The sequence below is a fragment of the Dasypus novemcinctus genome, chromosome 21, assembly GCF_030445035.2.
Source record: "Dasypus novemcinctus isolate mDasNov1 chromosome 21, mDasNov1.1.hap2, whole genome shotgun sequence".
In the NCBI taxonomy this organism is placed as follows: Eukaryota; Metazoa; Chordata; class Mammalia; order Cingulata; family Dasypodidae; genus Dasypus; species Dasypus novemcinctus.
Genome location: NC_080693.1, coordinates 38,283,864 through 38,304,230, shown reverse-complemented (window position 1 = coordinate 38,304,230; position 20,367 = coordinate 38,283,864). Strand labels below are relative to the sequence as shown.

At 50.0% G+C, this 20,367-nt stretch overlaps 1 protein-coding gene across 2 annotated transcripts in view; it reads left to right on the top strand.

Annotated features, from left to right (window-relative positions):
* Positions 1 to 19,718, top strand: part of MYO1D (myosin ID) — a 367,466-nt gene extending 347,748 nt beyond the window's left edge. For both annotated transcript variants that reach the window (XM_058283862.2, XM_058283863.2), the window contains exon 22: positions 17,462 to 19,718. In XM_058283862.2, coding sequence (XP_058139845.1) covers positions 17,462 to 17,618 — 157 coding nt within the window. In that variant the 3' untranslated portion in view covers positions 17,619 to 19,718. The remainder of the gene's footprint in view (positions 1 to 17,461) is intronic.
* Positions 19,719 to 20,367: the final 649 nt, after the last annotated feature.

Below are 20,367 nucleotides of genomic sequence, written 5' to 3'. Positions count from 1 at the left end.
ACCTGGGGCGCTTTTAAAACTACCAGATCGAGGGGGCCACAGTGTGGCCCAGTTGAATCAGAATCTCTGGGAATGGGCCTGTCTATTAGGATTTTTTAAAAGCTTCTCAGGTAATTCTAATGTGCAGTCAAGGTTGACAATCATTACTCTCTGGGATCCCAGAAATGGAGGCAAGCGAAGTGGGGATACATACTCACCAAACCCCCAAATGAGATTTCAGCTGTAAAGCAATGCTAATACATATTTGGCTGGACAAAGAGGTTATTTGCTTCAACCCACTTCAGATTTTTTTCAGTACTGCTTGTAGAACCTCTCTTTGCCTTAAAAAGCCTCTGGGTCCCCTCTTATGACAGTCATTTAAAACAAATATGTAACTGTCTAATCAGGACACAGACCATTTTTCAGACTTGCCCAGGCAGCTATGACCTAAATCTTTACTCTGGCTGTCTGACTCGAGCCCCAGAGGAAGAGTGTATTTGCGTTGATTGTTTTCATGCTAATGTAGTTGGGCCAGTAATTCAAGGTCCCCATTGAGCTGGCTGAATCATTTGATGCTATGCGTTAGTACTTAAAACAGAAACCACTGGCTTGGAGATTTTATAGAATTATTCACTTTTCAATAGAATCACTTATACACCCGCTCAGTCTAAATACTGGGGCATTTTGTGCAATTTTTAATTGACATCAGATAAAATGAGCAGGAACTAGAGGGGGTGGTGGAAGTGGCCCAGGTCATACAGACTAGGTATAAAGAGTAAGTCTTTGGAAAATGTGACTAACCCACTTATGGGCCAACGGGTGTAGCGGCAGATTGTTCTGCTCTCTCCCAGGTCACCCTGCAGGCAGTAAAGAAGGTCTGTATTAGAAGCCGCAGAAGCTGTAAACGCACACAGCGGGGAAACCCGCCTGAACTGCCCCCTGAGAGAGAGGCAGTTGGCCGTCTACTGGAAGTGTGTCTGTACTCAAGGACCAGTCAAATCTGGCCAGATGCCACATGGGGACGCTTCACATTGAGATCTCCTAGGAGACTGGGCGACAGGGAAACACGGTTATTTTGGGCTCTTAAATCAAGTTATGATCCTGAAGGGAACAGGAACTCTTCATGGACCGTAGGCAAAGCACAAATGTGGTCAGAGAAAGCCCACGTTCTGGTTTCCAGCCCGCCAGCTCCGGCCCACATCCAAACAACCCATTTCTGAGAACCCAAAATAAAAAATAAGAGAGCAGTCGAACAGACCTGAGACCCCGCAGGGCCTTTGAAGTGTCCACCAGCTGCAGCATGGCGAGTGGTTTCTGTGATGTGGGATTCCCGCACAAGAAGAACTGGACCGCAGCCACCAGCTCCTCTCTCATTAGAGGGCCAGAAATAGATGCCCCATCCCAGGAAAAGGGAAGCAAGGCTAATGGAATGTTTCATCTGTTTGGAATATTGTTCTGCTCTTCTGCTCTGCCTGACAAGATTACTGAGTTCTCAGTTCTGTAGCAGTGGCATTGAGTAAGAGCCTGAAAATTGATGCATTATGTACTCTCTTAAAATAGCAAATACAGAATAGAAAAAGCAGAGCTGCTAGGAAGTGTGCAGAACATAACTGATAGAAAGGCCTGCTTTGCCTCTGTTATTGCCAGCGTGAAAGTGTGTGTTGGAGGGGGGTAGATTTTCCATCAAAAGCATTCTTGGTGTGGTGAAGGGTTCTTTACCACAGTGAGACAAGGGTACATTTTTTAGCTATCATAATTGTGTGTAAATCTTTCTGTTCTCAAACAGGTGGTAGAAAGTGGGAAATTTGTTTCTTTTCATCTCAGTGTTCTGGGGTTGGTTTATGAGTTAGTGGCTTCTGTTTTAACTTCTTTGAATTCCCCTTAGAACAAAAATCCCCAGTTATTCACTACCCAGACAGATACTCTGCGCTGTGGGTTATAGTTGTTTGGATGAGCAACAAGGCTTAGTGAGAGTGAGGTAGAAAGTGTGTAAAAATAACTGTGCCATCAGCCCCCAAGAAGGAAACATCAGCTCTTGTCAGCTTAAATGGTATTTAAAAATACCCAAGAATAAGCTAAAAGGGCCTCCTGGAATCTACAAGCCTTTTTTTGCCAGAACAGCCCTAGAATGCAACCCAGCTGTTTCTTGGGGGCTATCCTTGGTCTGACCTCGAGACAAAGGCAGGGGTCCTTCCGGCCCAGGGACTGCTTGTTTAACCAACATCCACACCAAAGAGGCTTCTTCACTAAATCTCTCTCTTTTTTTTTTCAAGATTTATTTATGTATTTCTCTCCCCTTCTCCCCCGCCCCCGCCCCATTTGTCTGTTCTCTGTGTCTATTTGCTGCGTCGTCTTTGTCCACTTCTGTTGTCAGCGGCACAGGAATCTGTTTCTTTTTGTTGCATTATCTTGTTGCCTCATCTCTCCGTGTGTGCGGCGCCATTCCTGAGCAGGCTGCACTTTCTTTCGCCCTGGGCAGCTCTCCTTACAGGGCGCACTCCTTGTGCATAGGGCTCCCCTATGCGGGGACACCCCTGTCTGGCAGGGCACTCCTTGCGTGCATCAGCGCTGCACATGGGCCAGCTCCACACGGGTCAAGAAGGCCTGGGGTTTGAACTGTGGACCTCCCATGTGGTAGACGGATGCCCTAACCACTGGGCCAAGTCCGCTTCCCTTTACTGAATCTCTTTACTCCATTCACAAATGTTTATGGGCCACCTCTTTGTACCAGGCATTGAACTAGTCCCTATGCATACATTTTCTCTCTTATCTCTCACCAAAATCCCTTGAAAGAGAAAGCATTATTACTGTTAATTAACCTAGTTAGGAAAACTGAGCATAAAACATAAGTAACATGCCCAGAGTCATATCACTGGATTGGAACCCTACACAAACTGATTCTAGTCCTCAAATTCTTTCCACTGTGTCCCCATTGTCTCCTCTCTCTCGCTCAGGAGCATTCCTAGAAGTGCACAGAGCCTGGAAGTCCCGGGCTCCATTCCTTCCCCGCAGCTGCTGCCAGCTGGAATGTCTGACTCCAAAAGAGTCATTACATCTAAGAGAAATCAGTTTTTCCAGGTTTGGCAAGCAGTTTGATGTGCTAACAGCCCCTAAATGATGACTTGCTCTAACTGTTCAGTAAACCATTATATTGACAGTAGCTGCAATCAGACAATTTGCTGATTGTCATTGGACACTGACCATTTCCATATTCCTATAGGTTGCCACAATTTTAGAGAATGTGATCCTCTTGTTTGCTAAGCAAGATTAGACCTTTCTTTTCCTGTCCTTTATAACTTGCACTGTCCCTCCCAGGAATACTGTTGAAAAGAGTTTGGGCATTATCACATAAAGATAGTTGGGGAAAAAATGATGAGGAAAGTGTTAAAAAAAAGAAACACAAAATAACACCGAATCAAAAGTTGGAACTGTTAGGGAGTTTAGGGTGGATGAGAAAGCCAGCCAGATTGCTGAAAGCACAGTGGGGCGAATAGGCTGCCCTGTTTGCCTTTGTAGCGCTGCATTTTCAAATTCCAGCCTTTTTATTTGCTAATGCTTAATATAGCACAGCATCACCATTATACTGTAAATACCAAATTTTTAATAGAATTTGCTTATAAAATAGGTTTCGTGAAGCATCTTTGATACGTGGCAAACCTTACAGGACCACATATATGCCTTTAAGGAGGGATAGCAATGGGTTTTGCGTGCTCCTCAGTCTATAATAAATGGTGAAACCCTTTGGGTCTTTTTCAGAGGAGTTAAACTCAACATTGTCCACACCCCAACTCTCCTCTCTCCCCACCTCTCCTCCAACACCCAAGCTGAAAATCTGGGCACAGAGAAAGCTTACCCTCCTTTATCACCGACATCACCACATTCTCCGTTTTGCTTCCAAAGCAGCTCTCAAACTTGACCTGTCCTTGCCCTCTTCACGACCACAGCCCTTTCTTCCTTGACTTACAGTTTCCTTTACTGGTTTTCCTGCCTCAGAATGTCCCTCCTCAGTCTATCTTCCTTATCACCTGGCTCGTCTCTTTAAATTTCATGTATTTGCTCTTTCCTTAAGTGCCTACTGTATGCCAGACATTTTAGGCACAGGGGTTCAGGCAGGGTCCCTGTTGGCATGGAGCTTCCCTTTGGAAAGGGTACAGGAGCCATAAGAAGACAGACAAACAAGCCAAGACTCAAACCAGGCCATTTCAGAGAGTGGTCAGCGCGCTGAAAAGAACAAAGGGTTACTGCCTTCCCTGCTCAAGAGTCTTTCAGGACTCCTTCCCACTGCCTGCAAAATTAAGTCTAAACTCCTTGCCTGTCACTTCACCTTGTCTACACAGCCAGGCTTCTCTCCCACTGTACTCTCCCTGACACACTTGAATCCTGAACTCCCACCCCACATTGGCTATTTCCCACACAGTCCCTAAATTTCACATTTGGGTCAAGCTTCCAGCTACCTAAAATGCTGCCCCCACTCATCTCTGGTTGCCCGAGTCCCCTCATCCTTCAGCGGGCAGCCATGGCCTCCTCATCTATAGGGCATGGAAGGTCCTTGGTGGCCGGGGAGATCCGGGTAGGCTTTGGGGAGGAAGGACAATTAGTGCTTGAGGGCCCTTGAGGGAAGGAGAGGAACTGGCTGAGAACGGTGAGCCACTCTCAACACTGGCACTGGGCTTCCTCAGCCCAGAGCCCTGTTCCACATCTGCGGCGTGTAGCATCAGGGAGAGAAATCAGGTCACATTCTAGATCGGGGTGCCAAGAGCCTGAGTATATTCAGACAGTTTTTCCGCACATCAGAGCCGCAGGCAAGACCCCCCAAGAGCCATGCCCTTGCCAAGAGCAGCTACAAGCCCTTCCTGCCTGCGGGGCAGCAGGCACCCCTCTTCTTCTTAGCTTCCCAGCCCCACATAGGCCTTTAATGGTGCTGATAGGTTGCACCTTATATAGTAGTTATTTGCTGACAAGTCTGCCTGCCTCCTCACACTGTGAGCTGCTTGAGAACAGAGGCTGTTTTATTATTTATCTTTGCATCCAAGAGCCTCAGCCTGAGATGACTGATGTAGAACATGATTCAAGACCGAGCCTAGGAATTCCTGAGCTTGTGGCAAAGCTTCTTAGTGCCCAGCTAAGTTCAGCGTTCCAAACCATGCCTTTCTAGAATCCTGAATCCCATGGAAGTACTTCTTTCTGATGCGTTCTTTTGATGACTCTGTTACATTGATGTGTTAGTCGCTTTAAAAGTTCAATTTGGGGGTGACAGGGACTGTGACCCACAACCACAGAGAGAGGCTCCAGTGCTTATCGGCGATGGTGAGTTGCATAAGCAAACGCATAATGATGTTCTCAGCAAACCACTAAAAATCATCTGTTCAAAGTAAGGTGTGGATCCTGCCTCAAGTTAGATCCAGTCTTATTTAGCACCTTCATTAATGATGCGAGTAGAAAGTAAACACCCATGTTCACAGATGGTGCTAACTTTGGAGGTGCTGTTAACAGAAGTGCCAAGAAGTAAAAATGTAAGCAGGAAACAGTAAAGATGTTTAAAAAAAAACATACAGCAAAGCAAAAGTGTCTCTCAAACAGATACTTGATAAAATAAAGCCCCAAAGACATTAGAACAAAAAGCATCAAATTGAAGAGAGAGAAAGGAGAAGAAGGAAGAGATGAAAAGAGAAAGGGGAAGAAAGGAATGATTTCTCATGGGTGTCAGAGGAGGGGGACGCTCCCGGGGCCCAGCAGCCCCCGGCCCCCGTCGGCAGGCTGAGACGGGACCCCACACTGCCATGCTGCTCTGTTCACAGCCCTTGTCTCATTTGTTTTATGGTAGGGTTTTTGTTTGATTTGGTGCTGTTTTCTTTGTGTTGCCTCTACTTTTCTCCTTGTTTTTAGTGAGGGAGCTTTGGCCATAGTTTTGTTCATTTGGTTTGGTTTTAAAGGGTCTCATTATCCCTGGCTTTGTAAAGCATTAATTTGGGTATTTTGGGAGGGATAGAAGAATGTAGCCTTTAAAGAGTCCAGATTCCAAATATATACAGCACAGGAGAGCCTCTCACCACCTCTGTCCCGGACATTGGTGGAGGGAAGCGAATCAGAGAACCTTCAGCAATCGCCAGGCCTCTCAGGGTGAGCCCAGAGGCCACCGCCAGTGGGCAGAGGGCCGAGACCTGGCCAACCTTGCCAGGGGAGGGCTCCTGAGACACAAAGAGCAGCAACCTCTGGGGTGACAAAAACCAGAAACCACGTGTCTCCGTGGAGCAACAGTCATCCTTGGGGCCTCCATCTGGAAAGCCAAGGCAGCAGTGTGTGCTGGAGACTAGTCCAAAAAATGCACAGTGTCCAAGCATCAGGCGAGCACCTTTCCTTTGAAAGCCTGGATGTATCCCTGCCTGGAAACATCAGTGTCGTCTTCTGGCCAGATGAAGGTCAAGGAATGAAAGGAGCACATGTCCAGGAGGAGAATATATACTAGTAGTGAAAGTATATGTTAAGTGGACAGATTTAACCCCAAAGTGGGGGTCATAGTTACAGGTCGAGATGTTCAATTCTTAGTATCATTATATTTCTAGTGCTTTTTGTCCTGTCTCATAAGCAGCAAGTATTAAAGAGTTCTGTGCTACAGAGACTGTGCCCCTCACCAGAGTTCAAAAAGCATGTCAGTTTGGGGATGCAAGGAATCATTGTCAAAGTGTTGCTCAAGAGACATTCTTGGTTCAAATCTTAGCTTCACCACTTTCCAGCTGTGAAAAGTTACTTGATCTTTCTAAGCTTCTCTTTCCTTATCTATTAAGTGGACATAGGAACAGTGCCTCGTAAGGTTTAAGGAAGGGGTTAACAAGATGATGCTTGTAAAATATTTAATACAGTGCTTAGTACATGGTGAGTTCTCAATAAATGAGCAATGATGATTTTCAAACCCCAGCTGCCAGTCCAACACCCCTTTGCAACTGCACAGGGATGTATCCTGCTAATAGTCCCAGCCTTGGCCAGCAGACAGCTGAGTGGTCACTGGGAATGTCTGTCCACCTTATTTAGGATATTATTCCTCTCCTTTAAGCCGTAGAACACAAGAATGACAACACGTTCATTCACTGATGTAATTCCTGCAATTTTTCTAACCTCACATTTATGTTTCCAGAATCCATCAATTCAAATGTTTGTTTTCCTACCAAAGGTTTTTATTTTTCTAAAAACTTCACTGGCAAAGGGAAACTTCACTGGCAAACTAATATGTGACAGTTTGGATTTACAAAGCAAGATAATGATTCACTTTGCAAAAGAATTCTTCTGTCCCCGAAGGCACTCCTTGGATAATGAGCATCCCTAGTGCCTCTTCATATGCTTCAGTCACACTCTACACAGAAACAGCCTTGCACAGAGCAAGGTGCCGGGAGAGCACGTGCACCCACCCAACTTCCTTGGGTCCAGCCGTGACTCGGGATGGTCTCCACCCGCCTCTGAACATGCCTGCTTTGAAGATGGTTGATCTGGTCTTCTGGTTAGTGTCCTATGTTGAAGTTCGCCCTGAGCTGCTTTCTTAATCCTGTCGTGTTTTTTTTCCCCATTCATTCTTTCATAGATATTTATGGAACTCTAATTTTTGTATCTGATACTGCACTAGGAACTCTTGATAGATCACAAGTGCTCAGCTCACCACTGTGTTCATTTTTTTTTTTTAAAGATAGTGTTTATTTTATTTTATTTATTTATTTCTCTCCCCTCCCCCCCCCCCCCCGTTGTCTGTTCTCTGTGTCTATTTGCTGTGTCTTCTTTGTCTGCTTCTGTTGTTGTCAGCAGCACAGGAATCTGTGTTTCTTTTTGTTGTGTCATCTTGTGTCAGCTTTCCATATGTGCGGCATCATCCCTGGGCAGGCTGCACCTTCTTTCACGCTGGGCGGCTCTCCTTACGGGGCACACTCCTTGAGTGTGGGGCTCCCCCACGCGGGGGACACCCTGGCGTGGCAGGGCACTCCTTGTGCGCATCAGCACTGCGCATGGCCAGCTCCACACGGGTCAAGGAGGCCCGGGGTTTGAACTGCGGACCTCCCATGTGGTAGACGGACGCCCTAACCACTGGGCCAAGTCTGCCGCCCTCACCACTGTGTTCAGAAGCACATGGGAAATAGGGAACACAACTAAGGATTATATTCTGGTGACTGTTTGAGTAGCAGGATGCAAGAAGGTTAAGACCTGGACCCTTGCCCAGATCACCTGGGTTTGGGCAGACTTATCTTCTTTAGGCCTTGTTTCCTCTTCTGAACTTGGCACCTACCTCGTGCTGTATGAGGAATTCACGATTCAGCATTTGTAAAGACTAAGGACTGTATGCTTTTCTGTTGTTATAGTATTTTATTGTTTCCGTTATTATAGTATAGAAGATGGTTTCTGAATGATGCCAATTCTTAAGACTTTATTGAGGTATTAGGTATATATGTGTACATGCACATGTGCCCACATTAGATCAGTCTTATCAATTGAGTTCTAATCTGTGTTCTTTTAATATTTTTGTCTATTGAACTATAAATTTTTGAGGTATGTTAAGGTCTTTTACTATGATTGTGGGCTTCTCACTACCTCTTGGCAAATCTATCTTTGTTTTATATATATGTGTATATGTATATCACTATATATACTTTTATATATAATTTCAAATATATAGTAGATGTATTTCCATGTTTCTTCTTTGCTTCTTTCGTTCCCCTTTCCTATCTTCCAGTATAGATGGGTCATATTTTATTTCTCTTCCTTCTACTGTTTTGGAAGTTGTACATTAATAGTAAAGCTGAATACTAGATTAATTTTTTTCACATGTGTGTTTGTCTTGAGGTTCCATCAGCCTCTTTACATTCCTCTCAAGCACGATGAGAACCTTTGAATGCTTTCCTGGGACTCCCACTTCATCTTTCATATTGTCATTATCCACGATTTTCATTCAACATTGTTTTAAACCCCCCAAAGTTAGTCATTTTTGTTATTGTTGTTTTTAATAGTTAGTCTTATTTAGATTTACCTATTGTTTGCCTGTTTATTTGCCTCCCATTGTATCTCATGCTCCACTCATCTGGATTCAGTATCTTTTTTAATGACATGCTTTTTGGTAATTCTTTGCATGAGAGCTGAGATTGGCCAAGTCCTTCAGCCCTTATTGTCTGAGAAAGTCTTTGTTTTGCCCACACTCTCAGATGGCAATTTGGGTATAGACTTCTAGGCTGACAATTGTTTCCCTTCAATTCTTTGAAGAGTCTGGATTTTTCATTATCTTCTCACATTTGATGAGATTTCCTTTGCAAATCCTGCCTTTTCTCTCTGGTTGCTCTTAAGGTTTTCCCTTTGCCTTTGGTGATCTGCAGTGGATTTGCTTTTCAAGAGGCCAGAGACAGGAAAGTTTGGGATTTTCATTTTTTACTGAAACAGTCTGCTTTCTTGCTTACTTGCTCGTTTTCTTGCCGGGCTGGAAGGTGTACTTCTTCTGGTGTCCCTGCCACGAGGGCAGCGTGTGGAAGGCTCAGCCTTCTGTGGGAGCTCAGGCCTAGTTTCTTCCCATAAGGCCCCAGGCTTGCTGCCTGCTCAGGCCAGCTCTTCCCTGGGCCTTCGTGGCGCCAGCCAGACCTTCCCAAGCTGACCTAAGGCCCTCGGCCTCCTGGCACCAGGAGCTTAACCTTTCTTTCCTTTAGCCTCCACTTTGATTCTAAATTGTCTTTCTGTTGGCTGGTATCTGGCACTTGTAGATGCTTGTGAGCAGGCAGGAAACCCTGTCGACTCTGTGCATTGCTGCTAAAACCACCACGCTCGAGTTCCCTGCTCAGTCCAGCTCCCTGCTCAGTCCAGCAGAGAGCAGAGCACTGGTGAACTCCCAGCCCAGCCTGGGGCGGGGCCTGGGGAATGACAGGAGGGGTTTTAACAGCTGAGTGACTCGGTGACCTTGTGCCTTTGAAAGCTCTCTCTGATGACAACATGGGGGATGTGTCTGAAGTGGGGTGTGGGGCAGACCTAAGGCAGAGAAATGAGTGAGGAGGCTACGGCATAGCCAGGGAAGGGGGGTGAGGTTCTGGGCTACAGCGGGGGTAGTGGAGAGAGACGTGGCAAGTGAAACCAGCTGAACTTGGTGATTGGACGTGGACAGTGCAGCGAAAGGACAAGGGCTGGGCCCTGACTTTCTGGCCTCTGTGACAAGGTGGATGATGATACCACTTACTGAGACCCACGTGGCCAGAAGAGGGAAGCAGTTTGGGGTAAGCGGGCCACAGAGACAAGCTTGGTTTTGGACATACGAAAATTCAGATGTCTGTGCAATGTTCTGGGGATTTTTCTGGTACTTAGCTAAAAATGTGCTTGAGCTTCCCGCCGGGCTAGGAGACACTGACTGGGTAATTGTGCTTCATGGAAACCACAGGCTGGGTTACATCACTGTGGGAAAACAAAGTATAAAGGACTGACGGTAAAATAGGATTTAAGGAGTGACAAAATGAAAAATTACTCCTGCAGGATTCCTCCTTATTCGTGAGGCATCAGCTCCTCTGGGAAGCCCACCCCAGCGCCCAAGGCCAGGCACCCTCTGTGCATGCTGTGCTTACCACGGTGTTGGGGTTTGCCCGTCTCCCCGTCTAGAACAGCAGTGCCTTGGGCTAAGGCCTGCATCTTCCTTGTCTAGACAGTGCCCAGACCATCGCAGGGGCTCGTCACCAGCAGGGAGAATCGGGTGATGGGGTGTAGCAGCGGGGCATCTCAGGCACAGAGGGCCAAAGTAGTGGCAGGCGGAACAAGAGGGTGAGCGCTGACTCTTGGCCCTGGGGCCTGGCAGCAGAGGCAGCAGGTGATGGCGTGGAGGCAGAGGCCAGGCTGCGGTGGGGCCTCAGGCGGGCTGGCTGCTGGGAGCACCCGGACGTGACCCGGCCATTCAGTGACAAGGAAAAGGAAGTTTTATTTTCTAAATAAAAATGGCTTCTCCCCCATCCTTCCCCAACTGCAAACCCAAAAAGGAGTCACTAGACCAGGAGGTGTAGCACCGCACTCTCAGGACTGTGCAGGCTCTGAAGTCTTAGCCTGGCTTTAGAAGTGACCATGGTAAGCATCCGTTTGACCCTGACAAAAACAGAAGTAGTATTTCTCAAGCAGGCTTTTGAAAGCAATGCACTCTGCGGTTTGACATCAGCAGAAGGCCTCCCTTCCTGTAAACAGCTGCAGACCTGGGCTCCAGGCACCATCAGGAGCCACTGTCTTGAGGGTGAGCCAGAGATGTCACCAGACATCGACATGGAGCAAAGCTCATGGCCTGTCTTGGCAGCTGAAGAGTTTGTACACTCTCCGTCCTTTTGAACGGCATTATTTACTACCTGCCTGTGCTTGGTGCAAGGAGAGGTTCCTCTGGCCACTTCCTGTGACCCAGCATGAGAGAGCATTACATTAGCTTTGCGTATCCTCAGAAACTCCCAGCCACACCCCAGGAATGCTTTCCCCAGGCTGTGGGCTTCTCCTCACTTCTCTTCTGTTTCCATTTGGAGTACCCTTTTAGGAACCAGGATCACACCATTCCAACAGGGATTGCCTTTGGAATGCCACTGAGAGGAGAACATGGCTCATTCCGTTTCCTCCAGTCCTGTGTCTGAATATTTAGGGCAGGTCGGGGATCTGAGTCTCCTCATCCCAGCTGAGCCCAGGCTGCCTGGGACCTCCCAGGACACACCCTCTTGGCTGGCTTCAGTCCTCACGGCGCAGCTGGCCGGGGGTCTGAACGGGAGGGGACATTTTCTGGGCCGATTCAGTGCTGGAGAGAGTCGGTGCTTCCCGTACACGCTGAGACAGCCGAGGAACGTGTTTGTTCCGTACATCCGTACATCCGCCGAGTCTTGCGTGACCCACGGGTTTCTCTGATGAAAAGACAGGATTCTAAACGGAAAATGAAGGAGAGTAATTTGATGAAGGCCATTTGCCTGCAATGATGGTTTGGAACAGATGAAACAAGATGAAAGTCCCCAAATCCCACAGTTTGCTGAGCCACTAAATCCCTGTAACAAAAGATGGGGTGGAAAAAACCCTCCTGCTTGCAGCAGCCTCCATCAGCAGCTGTCATTTGGCTTGGCGCTGCAGTAGAGGGAGATGCCCCACCTCCATCTCTAAAACCTGTTTTCTTTCTTTGAAAAAATAAGAAAAGAATTCTAGCTCTAAAAAGAGTGGTACACTCAAGCAAGAAGTGTCACTGACCCCTCAGGAGGGTCCACTCTCCGGCTGCCCCAAGCGCTGCTACTACACTGGCTCCAGAATGGGCACAAGAAACTTCTTACTGGTCATAAAATAATTTTTGGTTGAATTTGAAATGGGAAGAGAAAACATGGTTCAGGGACAAGTTCTTATTTTCCCTTTAGATCAATCTGTGTCTAAGGGTTTTTTTTATTTGTTTTTTTTAAATTGTGATAAAATACACATAAAATCTACCATTCACAATGTCACACAGCTAGCACCACTACCTAATTTCAGAATATTTTCATCACTCTAAAATCAACCCCTGTCACTCCCCATTTCTCCCTTTCCCTAGTCCCTGGCAAGCACTACTCTACTTTTGTGTCCCTAGATTTGCCTCTTCTGGACTTTTCCTATAAATAGAAACATATAATTTGTGTCCTCTTGCATCTGGCTTGGGTCACTCAGCGTGCTCTTCATCCATGTCGTAGCATGTATCAGCACTGCACGTAGGGTGAGTAATACTCACCTTTCCTTTGGAGGGAGCTTCATGGGCTGGGCATGTTCCAGTCCTAACAGAATCCTGGCCACTCGTGCCGTTGCCTTCTCATTTGTGAGGCGGCAGTGAGTACTTGCAGCTGATGGAGTATGGAAATGCTGGTACGTTGCTGGGAGAAGCAGTCCACAGAAGAAATGAACTGACACCTGCACATCACCTGACCCAGCGAGCCCGAAGAGAGGCCTGGCGAGACGTGCAGAGGTTGCAAACCCCACAAGGGGGGTGCTGTGTGTGAAGCCTCCTCTCTGTCCTCCAGGAATGTGCTTTCTAGAAGTGGAGGCCGTACATGGGGTGACTGCTCCATCATACTTGTAGAACTTAAATACAGACTCCACTCCCAGGATCTCACATTCAGGAAGAGAATTTTCAAAGCGGGACCATTCATTTGATTTTATAAACTGCTAAAATGTGTAAAGGTTGAGCAGTAGCTCTCCTCAACAATCTCTTTTGAAGGTTCTTAGCCCTTTACTGAGAAAGGAGCAGAAAATCCTTCTGTAAAGCAAATCGTTCCATGTGCACACACACAGTGCCTTGGTTTCCAGGGTGCCCATGTTTATCACCCAGTGGACCAGAAGCCCCTGAGGACAGCAAGCTTGCCAAGGGTTTGGAAAAGACCCCTTTTTAAATTTATTTCTCTCCCCTCCCCCTCCCCCAGTTGTCTGCTCTCTGTGTCCATTTGGTGTGTGTTCTTCTGTGACCACTTCTATCCTTATGCGGCACCGGGAATCTGTGTTTCTTTTTGTTGCGTCATCTTGTTGCGTCATCTTGCTGCGTCAGTTCTCCGTGTGTACGGCGCCATTCTTGGGCAGGCTGCATTTTATTTTCGCGCTGGGCAGCTCTCCTTACAGGGCATGCTCCTTGCACGTGGGGCTCCTCTACGCAGGGACACCCCTGCATGGCATGGCATGGCACTCCTTGCGCGCATCAGCACTGCGCATGGGCCAGCTCCACATGGGTCAAGGAGGCCCAGGGTTTGAACCTTGGACCTCCCATGTGGTAGGCAGACGCCCTATCCATTGGGCCAAGTCCGCTTCCCAAGACCCTGTCTTTGGCCACAAACTCATCTTCTGTATTTCCAGCGCCAAACACAGAGCCTGACATGGAAGAAGTCTCGACAAGTTCTTGGAAGGAAAGATGATTGGATTGATGGATGGATGGAATTATTCATTCCATTTGCCTTTACCCCTAAAGTAGGCAAAGAATATATTTATTATGCCCAGTTGACAGTTGAAAAGACATGGAGGTTCACATGGAGGTTTGAGTGGCTTGTATACAATCACAAAGCCAGGAAACTGGGGAGCCAGGAGCAAATCCAACCCTCTAGCCCTAAGGCCCATGCTCTTGCACTGAGAACTCAGAAGAATCAGGAGAGATCTCGAGTAGACTTAAAAATTCCAAGCAGAAATCTTGGGGCAAGCATGGGGACCACCACTAAACACCACCTTTCTTTCCTAATGGATCTCTGATTCTCGTTCAGTTGAGGGTGCATTCGGGGTAGGAATTAGATGTTTGTCACAGCCCAGTCTCTGTGATCCAGGAGAGAGGGCAGGCTACAGGAACATGGCTAGGAGAGGGACGGAGGCGCAGCAGAGGTATTTTGCACACTGGCCATTCTCCTGGCGTCTCTCCCTGCTCTCCTGCTGAGCTGCGGCTCTTCAAACCCAAGAGGAGGGTTTGCAGGAACACTCCTCCCATCAGCCCCCACGGGGCCGGGCCTTGGAGAGGCAGTGTTGCCCGTGGGAAAAAGAGGACAACCAGGGCTGGGGAGGGAGGGGGGGCCGTGGGGAGGGGAGTGAGCAGGCGCAGGGAAGGGAAGGAAGGGGGCCCAGAGCTCATCCACGTCCTCGGTGCAGAGGGATCCAGCTCCTTAGTTATCCCCCTTGCCGCCTGCTTGCCACCCGCGAGCGAGGCTTTCCTTTCAGTAGAGTGGTGAGCCTCAGTGTCTAAATGGTATTTCCTTGTGTTTTCTTCTTGGACCTTCCAGAAATATGGTTCTGCTTTCTGCTCTCCTGAAAGCCCCATGAGAAGGGGAACTGTTCCTCCTCTTCCCCCCTGTCATCTCCTGCTTCCTACTTCCTCCCTCAGCCACCATGTACTCCATGGTGCTTACTGAGGGAGAAGGGAGAAAGTGACCCTTCCAGCCCAGCCCATTAAGGGGAGAAGCATCTGCAGCGGGGGCCCTCTGCGCCTCGTGTTAGCCAGCCACCCTTCAGGGTGAAGTAGTCTCCCTGTTATCCTGGGATGCTGTTTTATAATAGCTGCTCCTCATTTTCCCAGCAGCCTAAACCCCTGTATCAACCCCATGGGATGACAGGAGATACACAGAGCCAAGGAAGGAGGGGAGGCCGCGTCAGGGCCAGCCTTCAGAGACCCTGAAGGAGTGGAATCCTGGGACATGCCGAGGGGGGCTCCGTGGCTGGGAAGGGACCTCGAGTGAGGAGGACCGTCTTGGAAGTGGCGAGTCCTAGAAGGGTGGGGTAGTAGTATCACGTTCTCTCTCTGCTGGCTTGGAGGGTACTCTTTTCGAGCCCTCTCTATAAGACTTTGAGTCCAGTGTGATTCGAAGTACCCACTGCACACAGTGCAGGGCCAGGCTCCCCGGGGAGGGTCAGGGGCATATCCCTGAAGGCTTAGCCCTGTCCCCTAGGAATGGGCTAAGAGGGACACACCCAGCAGAAGAGCACTGAGGGGGGCCTCTGCTGGTGGCGAGAGGGGGCTCCTCCAGAGAGGCTTCGCAGGACGTGAGTCCAGCGGGAGAGCCCAAAGGCTGTGCCAGGTTGACCAAGGGGAGGCGAGGGGGCAGCCACGGCTCGGAAACAAGCAGGGAACGCGCAGGCGCTGGCGGGAGGAAGCGCATCCTACAGCCATTTCCAGCCGCAGGCAGGTGTGCAGTAGAGGCTGGGCCGCAGGGCCCCGCCCCCAGACCACCCCAGCGCCCAGGTGCCCGCAGAGTGGCCCTGGCTCTGGCAAGAATGGGGCGAAGCCTGCGTCACTCCTTCTGATGGGCTCTGCTATTTTTACGTCCAAGTCTGGTTGAAAATAGCTGTCTAAGCCAAGGTTCTTGAACAAGACAGTAAGCATTAGATACTAATGCCCATAAGTGATAACCATGTACCTCTTCCTTTGTCCATTTTCTGCTTCCACTAATTTGTGTCATGAGAAAGCAGGTAGGAAAAATCTGTGAGAAGAGCGCATAAGAATACTTCAAATTACTTTCCAAACTTCAAGGCCTATTGTGGGACATGCCCACCAAGCATCCTGGAAACACTTGCCCTGGGCTGGTGGCCCTAGCGAAGCAGGTATTGTTCTCAGCACACCATGCAGTGCAGGCTGCTCCCGGCTGAGTAACTGGAAGCCACCAGGCCAGCCAGTGCTTAGAGAGCTGCTCACTCACACCTACACAGGCCACCGACAGCACGCTCCGGCCTCGGCCTGCCCACTGCCAGGTGCACGCCACAGCTCGGCACCTGCTGTTCAACCCTGAGCGCTGCTAGTTCAGTGAGTGCAGCGGAGCGATTAAAGGGGGCCCGGCCTGTGCACACCCAGAGGCCGCCCTGCAGGTGAGGGAGGCGGTCGTGAGCTGGAGGTGTGCAGAGCAGAGGCCACCGGTCCAACTGGAGGCTCCGGGCCAGCAGGCCTTTGTCATCTCCCCTCACCCTCCCATATCCCATGAGGCCTCAACCAGGTGCAACATGGAACTGTGCTGGCATGTGTGAGCAAATGTGAGGTGCCAGCCTATTTGACAAGTTTCTCAACTTTTAATAAGCAGCTGCTTAAGTGTATTCAGTGTGGGTGTGAGGAGCTGGAGGGAAGGGGTTCTGTTTATACGCTGAACAGGTTGCGCTGCCCCATGTCCATCCTCACACAGACCCACCCGTGCGAGGAAGCCCTGGCTGAGGCCTCCCTCTGGCCAGCAGGAGACACGTGGCTCCCAGGGCAGGAAGAATGTGAGCTCCCATTGCACAGAGCTCAGAGGGGATACAAAAGTGGAAGCGCCGCTGACCCTTCCCCGTTCCGCAGCTGCCCAGGAGGTGGGATGAACTGGCTGAGCGGCCTTGGTGTTTGGTGGCAAATGAAACACAACCTCTTCCCCAAAACGACAGCCCAAGAGGAGCCTTCACGGGCCTTGGGGAAATTGGAATCAGACCCAGTTGTAACTACTGGAGCCCATGGCAAGCGGGAATCCTAGAAGCAGCGTCCCTTATTGGGGCGTGTGTATGTGGTGGGAAGAGGCTCCATTGGCCCATGGATGGAGAGCTTCACGGGTGTCCCTGTGTGATCAGAGACAACCAGTGAACACCCAGTCACAAACCAGACAAGCCACTGCCGACATCCAGAGCCCGAGTGCCTTGGTCCTCAGTCTTAGCCAGAGCCTTGGAGGTTTATGGTTCACACCACCTCTCCCACCCCTGGGCCCGCTCGACACGTGCCCTGTGAAGCCCACCAGTCGGCCCACTGCAAGTCCCTCTTGCTGGCCGATGAAGCCCACAGTGACAGTGTTGGTTCGAGGCTGCAGCCCCAGCACAGTCTTTCCCACTCTCGCCCTCTGGGCTCCTTCAGGCCCTCCTCTGAGGCCACCTGTGTCCACATCGGCTGGGACACTTGTGAAGAACGCAGGCTGCACCCAGAACCCAACAGCCCAAAGCAGCTCGGCACGTGGCAGGGCCCCAGGGGTTACGAGGGAAATGTGCCCTGTTCTAAACCCGCCTGCTGACCGTCTACCTGGGCTCTTTTCCTTCCTGGTTCTTCTAGTGAGAAGCGCCACCTTCAAGTCAACGTCACCAACCCAGTGCAGTGCAGCCTGCATGGGAAGAAGTGCACAGTCTCCGTGGAGACGCGGCTCAACCAGCCCGAGCCTGACTTCACCAAGAACCGCTCGGGCTTCATCCTCAGCGTGCCGGGGAACTGACCCCGCCGCTCGCCTGCGGGCCTCGGCGGAGCGGAGCGCGCGGAGCCAGAGGCCAGCCCGCCCGCGGCACGGGCCGCCGCCTGCTCCCAGGAGCCACTCGGGGCTGGCTCAGCAGCGTCGGTTCCACTCTCGCCTGCCGAATCCCCTTGCTCATGCCCTGCTAGGAATCATTTCTCTAGAGAGCCTTCACTTGGGGAGGAGCCCCTCTTCTGTCTTCTCTAAGAACCTTCCCTCTGCGAAGTTTCTGCCTGGCTTTCTCGCTTCTGCTCTCCCGACTTTCCACTGTTCCCTCTAGAAACCAGAGATCCTGGTGCCCTGCCCCAGTCCCTGGGCTCACGTCCAAAGCACATCTCACCTCCGAAGCAACCTGCTGGTTCCTGGTTCCAGGAAGGCCTCCCGTGAATGCCCAGGTCCAGTGAGTGCGTCCAGACCATGACCAGCCCCTATAAAGGGTTGTGGGGAGCCCAGGATGCACTTATGCTGCGGTGGGCATGCACCCCTCGGGGGTTGGGGAGATTTCATGGCGAAGCAGAGTGTAGCCCCGGGAATGGGTGGGCCAGCGGGGCAAATCCTGGGCCTCCTGCCACCTCTCAGGCCCACGTGTGCAGATGCTCCCAGGGTCGCCTAACTGCACAGCCTGGGTCATGCTTCTCTCCTGCTTATCTTTGCAGTTTGCCGGTCTCTGCTGTAACCACACTTGTGTCAGGAATACTAATAAGAAAATGGAGCTGCAGAGGCAAGAGGGAGGCGCACTCGGGGTTGGAAACAGTCCTTTTTTCACACCTCTGTGTCTCAGTACTCATTTGGGAACTATGACTAGGGCAGCACATGGGAACAGCAGGGAAGGGAGCGAAAAACCAGTGTGGGGTCCTGGCACTGCAGGCCAGGCCAGGCTGCCACCCCCTCGGCCCCCCACCCCCCACTGCCCACTGGAGCCCACAGCCCAGGCTGCTGGGCACACAGACCTCAGGCCAGGAGCTTGTGCCGTCTGGTCCGTTTCTGCCCAGCACGATGTACATGCATGTCCAAGGCCTTCCTGAGCACCCCCTGCTCCCCGAGGCGGGAAACTGAGCCCAGCTGCTGAGGACGCTGCTGCCAAGCTTTGGGCAGCCTGGGCCTCCTGGGCAAGGAGCGTCAAAGGGAGGAAAGGCTCAGCAAACGCTCCGCTTTGTAAGGGGGATGAGGGTGAGCCCACGCCTCAGGAGCCTGGCAAGGGTATAAAAGAGGAATATAATAAACTCCATCTGCCACAGAAGCTCCCCCGCCCCCTTCTGCTGACGTGCCCAGCCTCCCTCCCTGACCCAGCAAAACACACTGAGTGCCTGAACGCAGCCTCCCGTGCCTCGCCCAGTGCCTCGTGGACACCGGGCCGACCCCGAGGGGGTCCCCAGCAGCCTGGCCTCGCCCTCCCCAACACCCTCACTCCACGTCCCAGCTTGCAAATGTCTACACTGTGTGCAGACTGCAACAAAGAATCCCACTGACACCCTGTCCCTGGGAACCCACTCTTCCCCTCATTTTTGCAGCCTGGTCGGCGGTGAGCACCGCGCTGAGGTGTGCCCAGCCCGGTCAGCCATTCCTAGTTCTACCCGTTACCTACAGGTAGCAGTAGAGCCACCTAACTGGAGCTTCACCTCTCCTTTCCACTGACTTCCCCCGACTTGTTGCTTTTCACTAGACACATGCAAATGTATGTTTTAAACACACCAAAACGGAATATGCCAAATGAGTTGCCTTTTCGGAGGCCGGCAAGGAGGACTTTGGGTCGGGACTCCCCCTCCAGGCCTCGGGTGTCGCCTCTGACCCGCAGTGAGGGTCAGGGGCCTGGGCTGCTCACAAGCACTTTTTAAGGACGTCACGGGGAAGGGCGACTGAAAGAGGATCAGGAATTTAGGGTGTGATCATGGTTACAGATCCTGGGAGCACAGAAGAGAGGAGGAGGACATGGTGACTATGCAATGAAGTGTTTCTCTTGATTTAATTAAATGCATTTTTATGGTTTGGTGCAGATATTCCTATTTTCCATTAAATTAACTTTATTTCTAAAGCATATTTTGATTTACCATCAAGAGCAATAAAGCATTAAATCTTATTTTTAAAGGTGTTCTGCTTGTCTGTTACTGAGAAATATACCTGTAATTGTGAAATTTTAGCTTACATAAAGTCAGCTGTTATCCTAGAGCAGGGGTTCTTAACCTGGGGTCCATGGGCTCCCAAGGAGTCTGTGGAAAGATTTCAGGGTCTGTGAGCTTGAATTGAAAAAAATTAACTTACTGTCTATGTTCTCTGAACTCGAATTGAAATCTACTATTTCCTTCACTTATGAATGTATACAATAAATAAATTACAATAGTAGTCATTTCACCTGACTGGCAAAGGTGTCTGGTGGAACAGAAAAAGTCAAGAGCACCTGGCCCAGGGGATAAAAGGGGAAATTAAGCACAAGTAATGTAAAATAGATAATTTGCCTTAGGGTTTTGAACAAAAATATTAGTGAGCAAGAGGAAACTGGGAAAAATGAATAAGGCAGGGAGGGGGAAGGTAATGGAGTGAAATCCAAACACTTTCTTCCAACATTTTGAGGCCTGTCCTCTAGACTCCAAAAGCGCGTGTTTGGTACGAGGGAACACGCTGATTGAAATAAAGGCATGTACGTGCAAAGGCAAGGCTCGGATTGCTGCGGCAGCACAGTTGGGAACAAGAGGTCTGAGTGAAGGTCACCCAGGCCCGGGCAGCCCCGCCCCAAGGT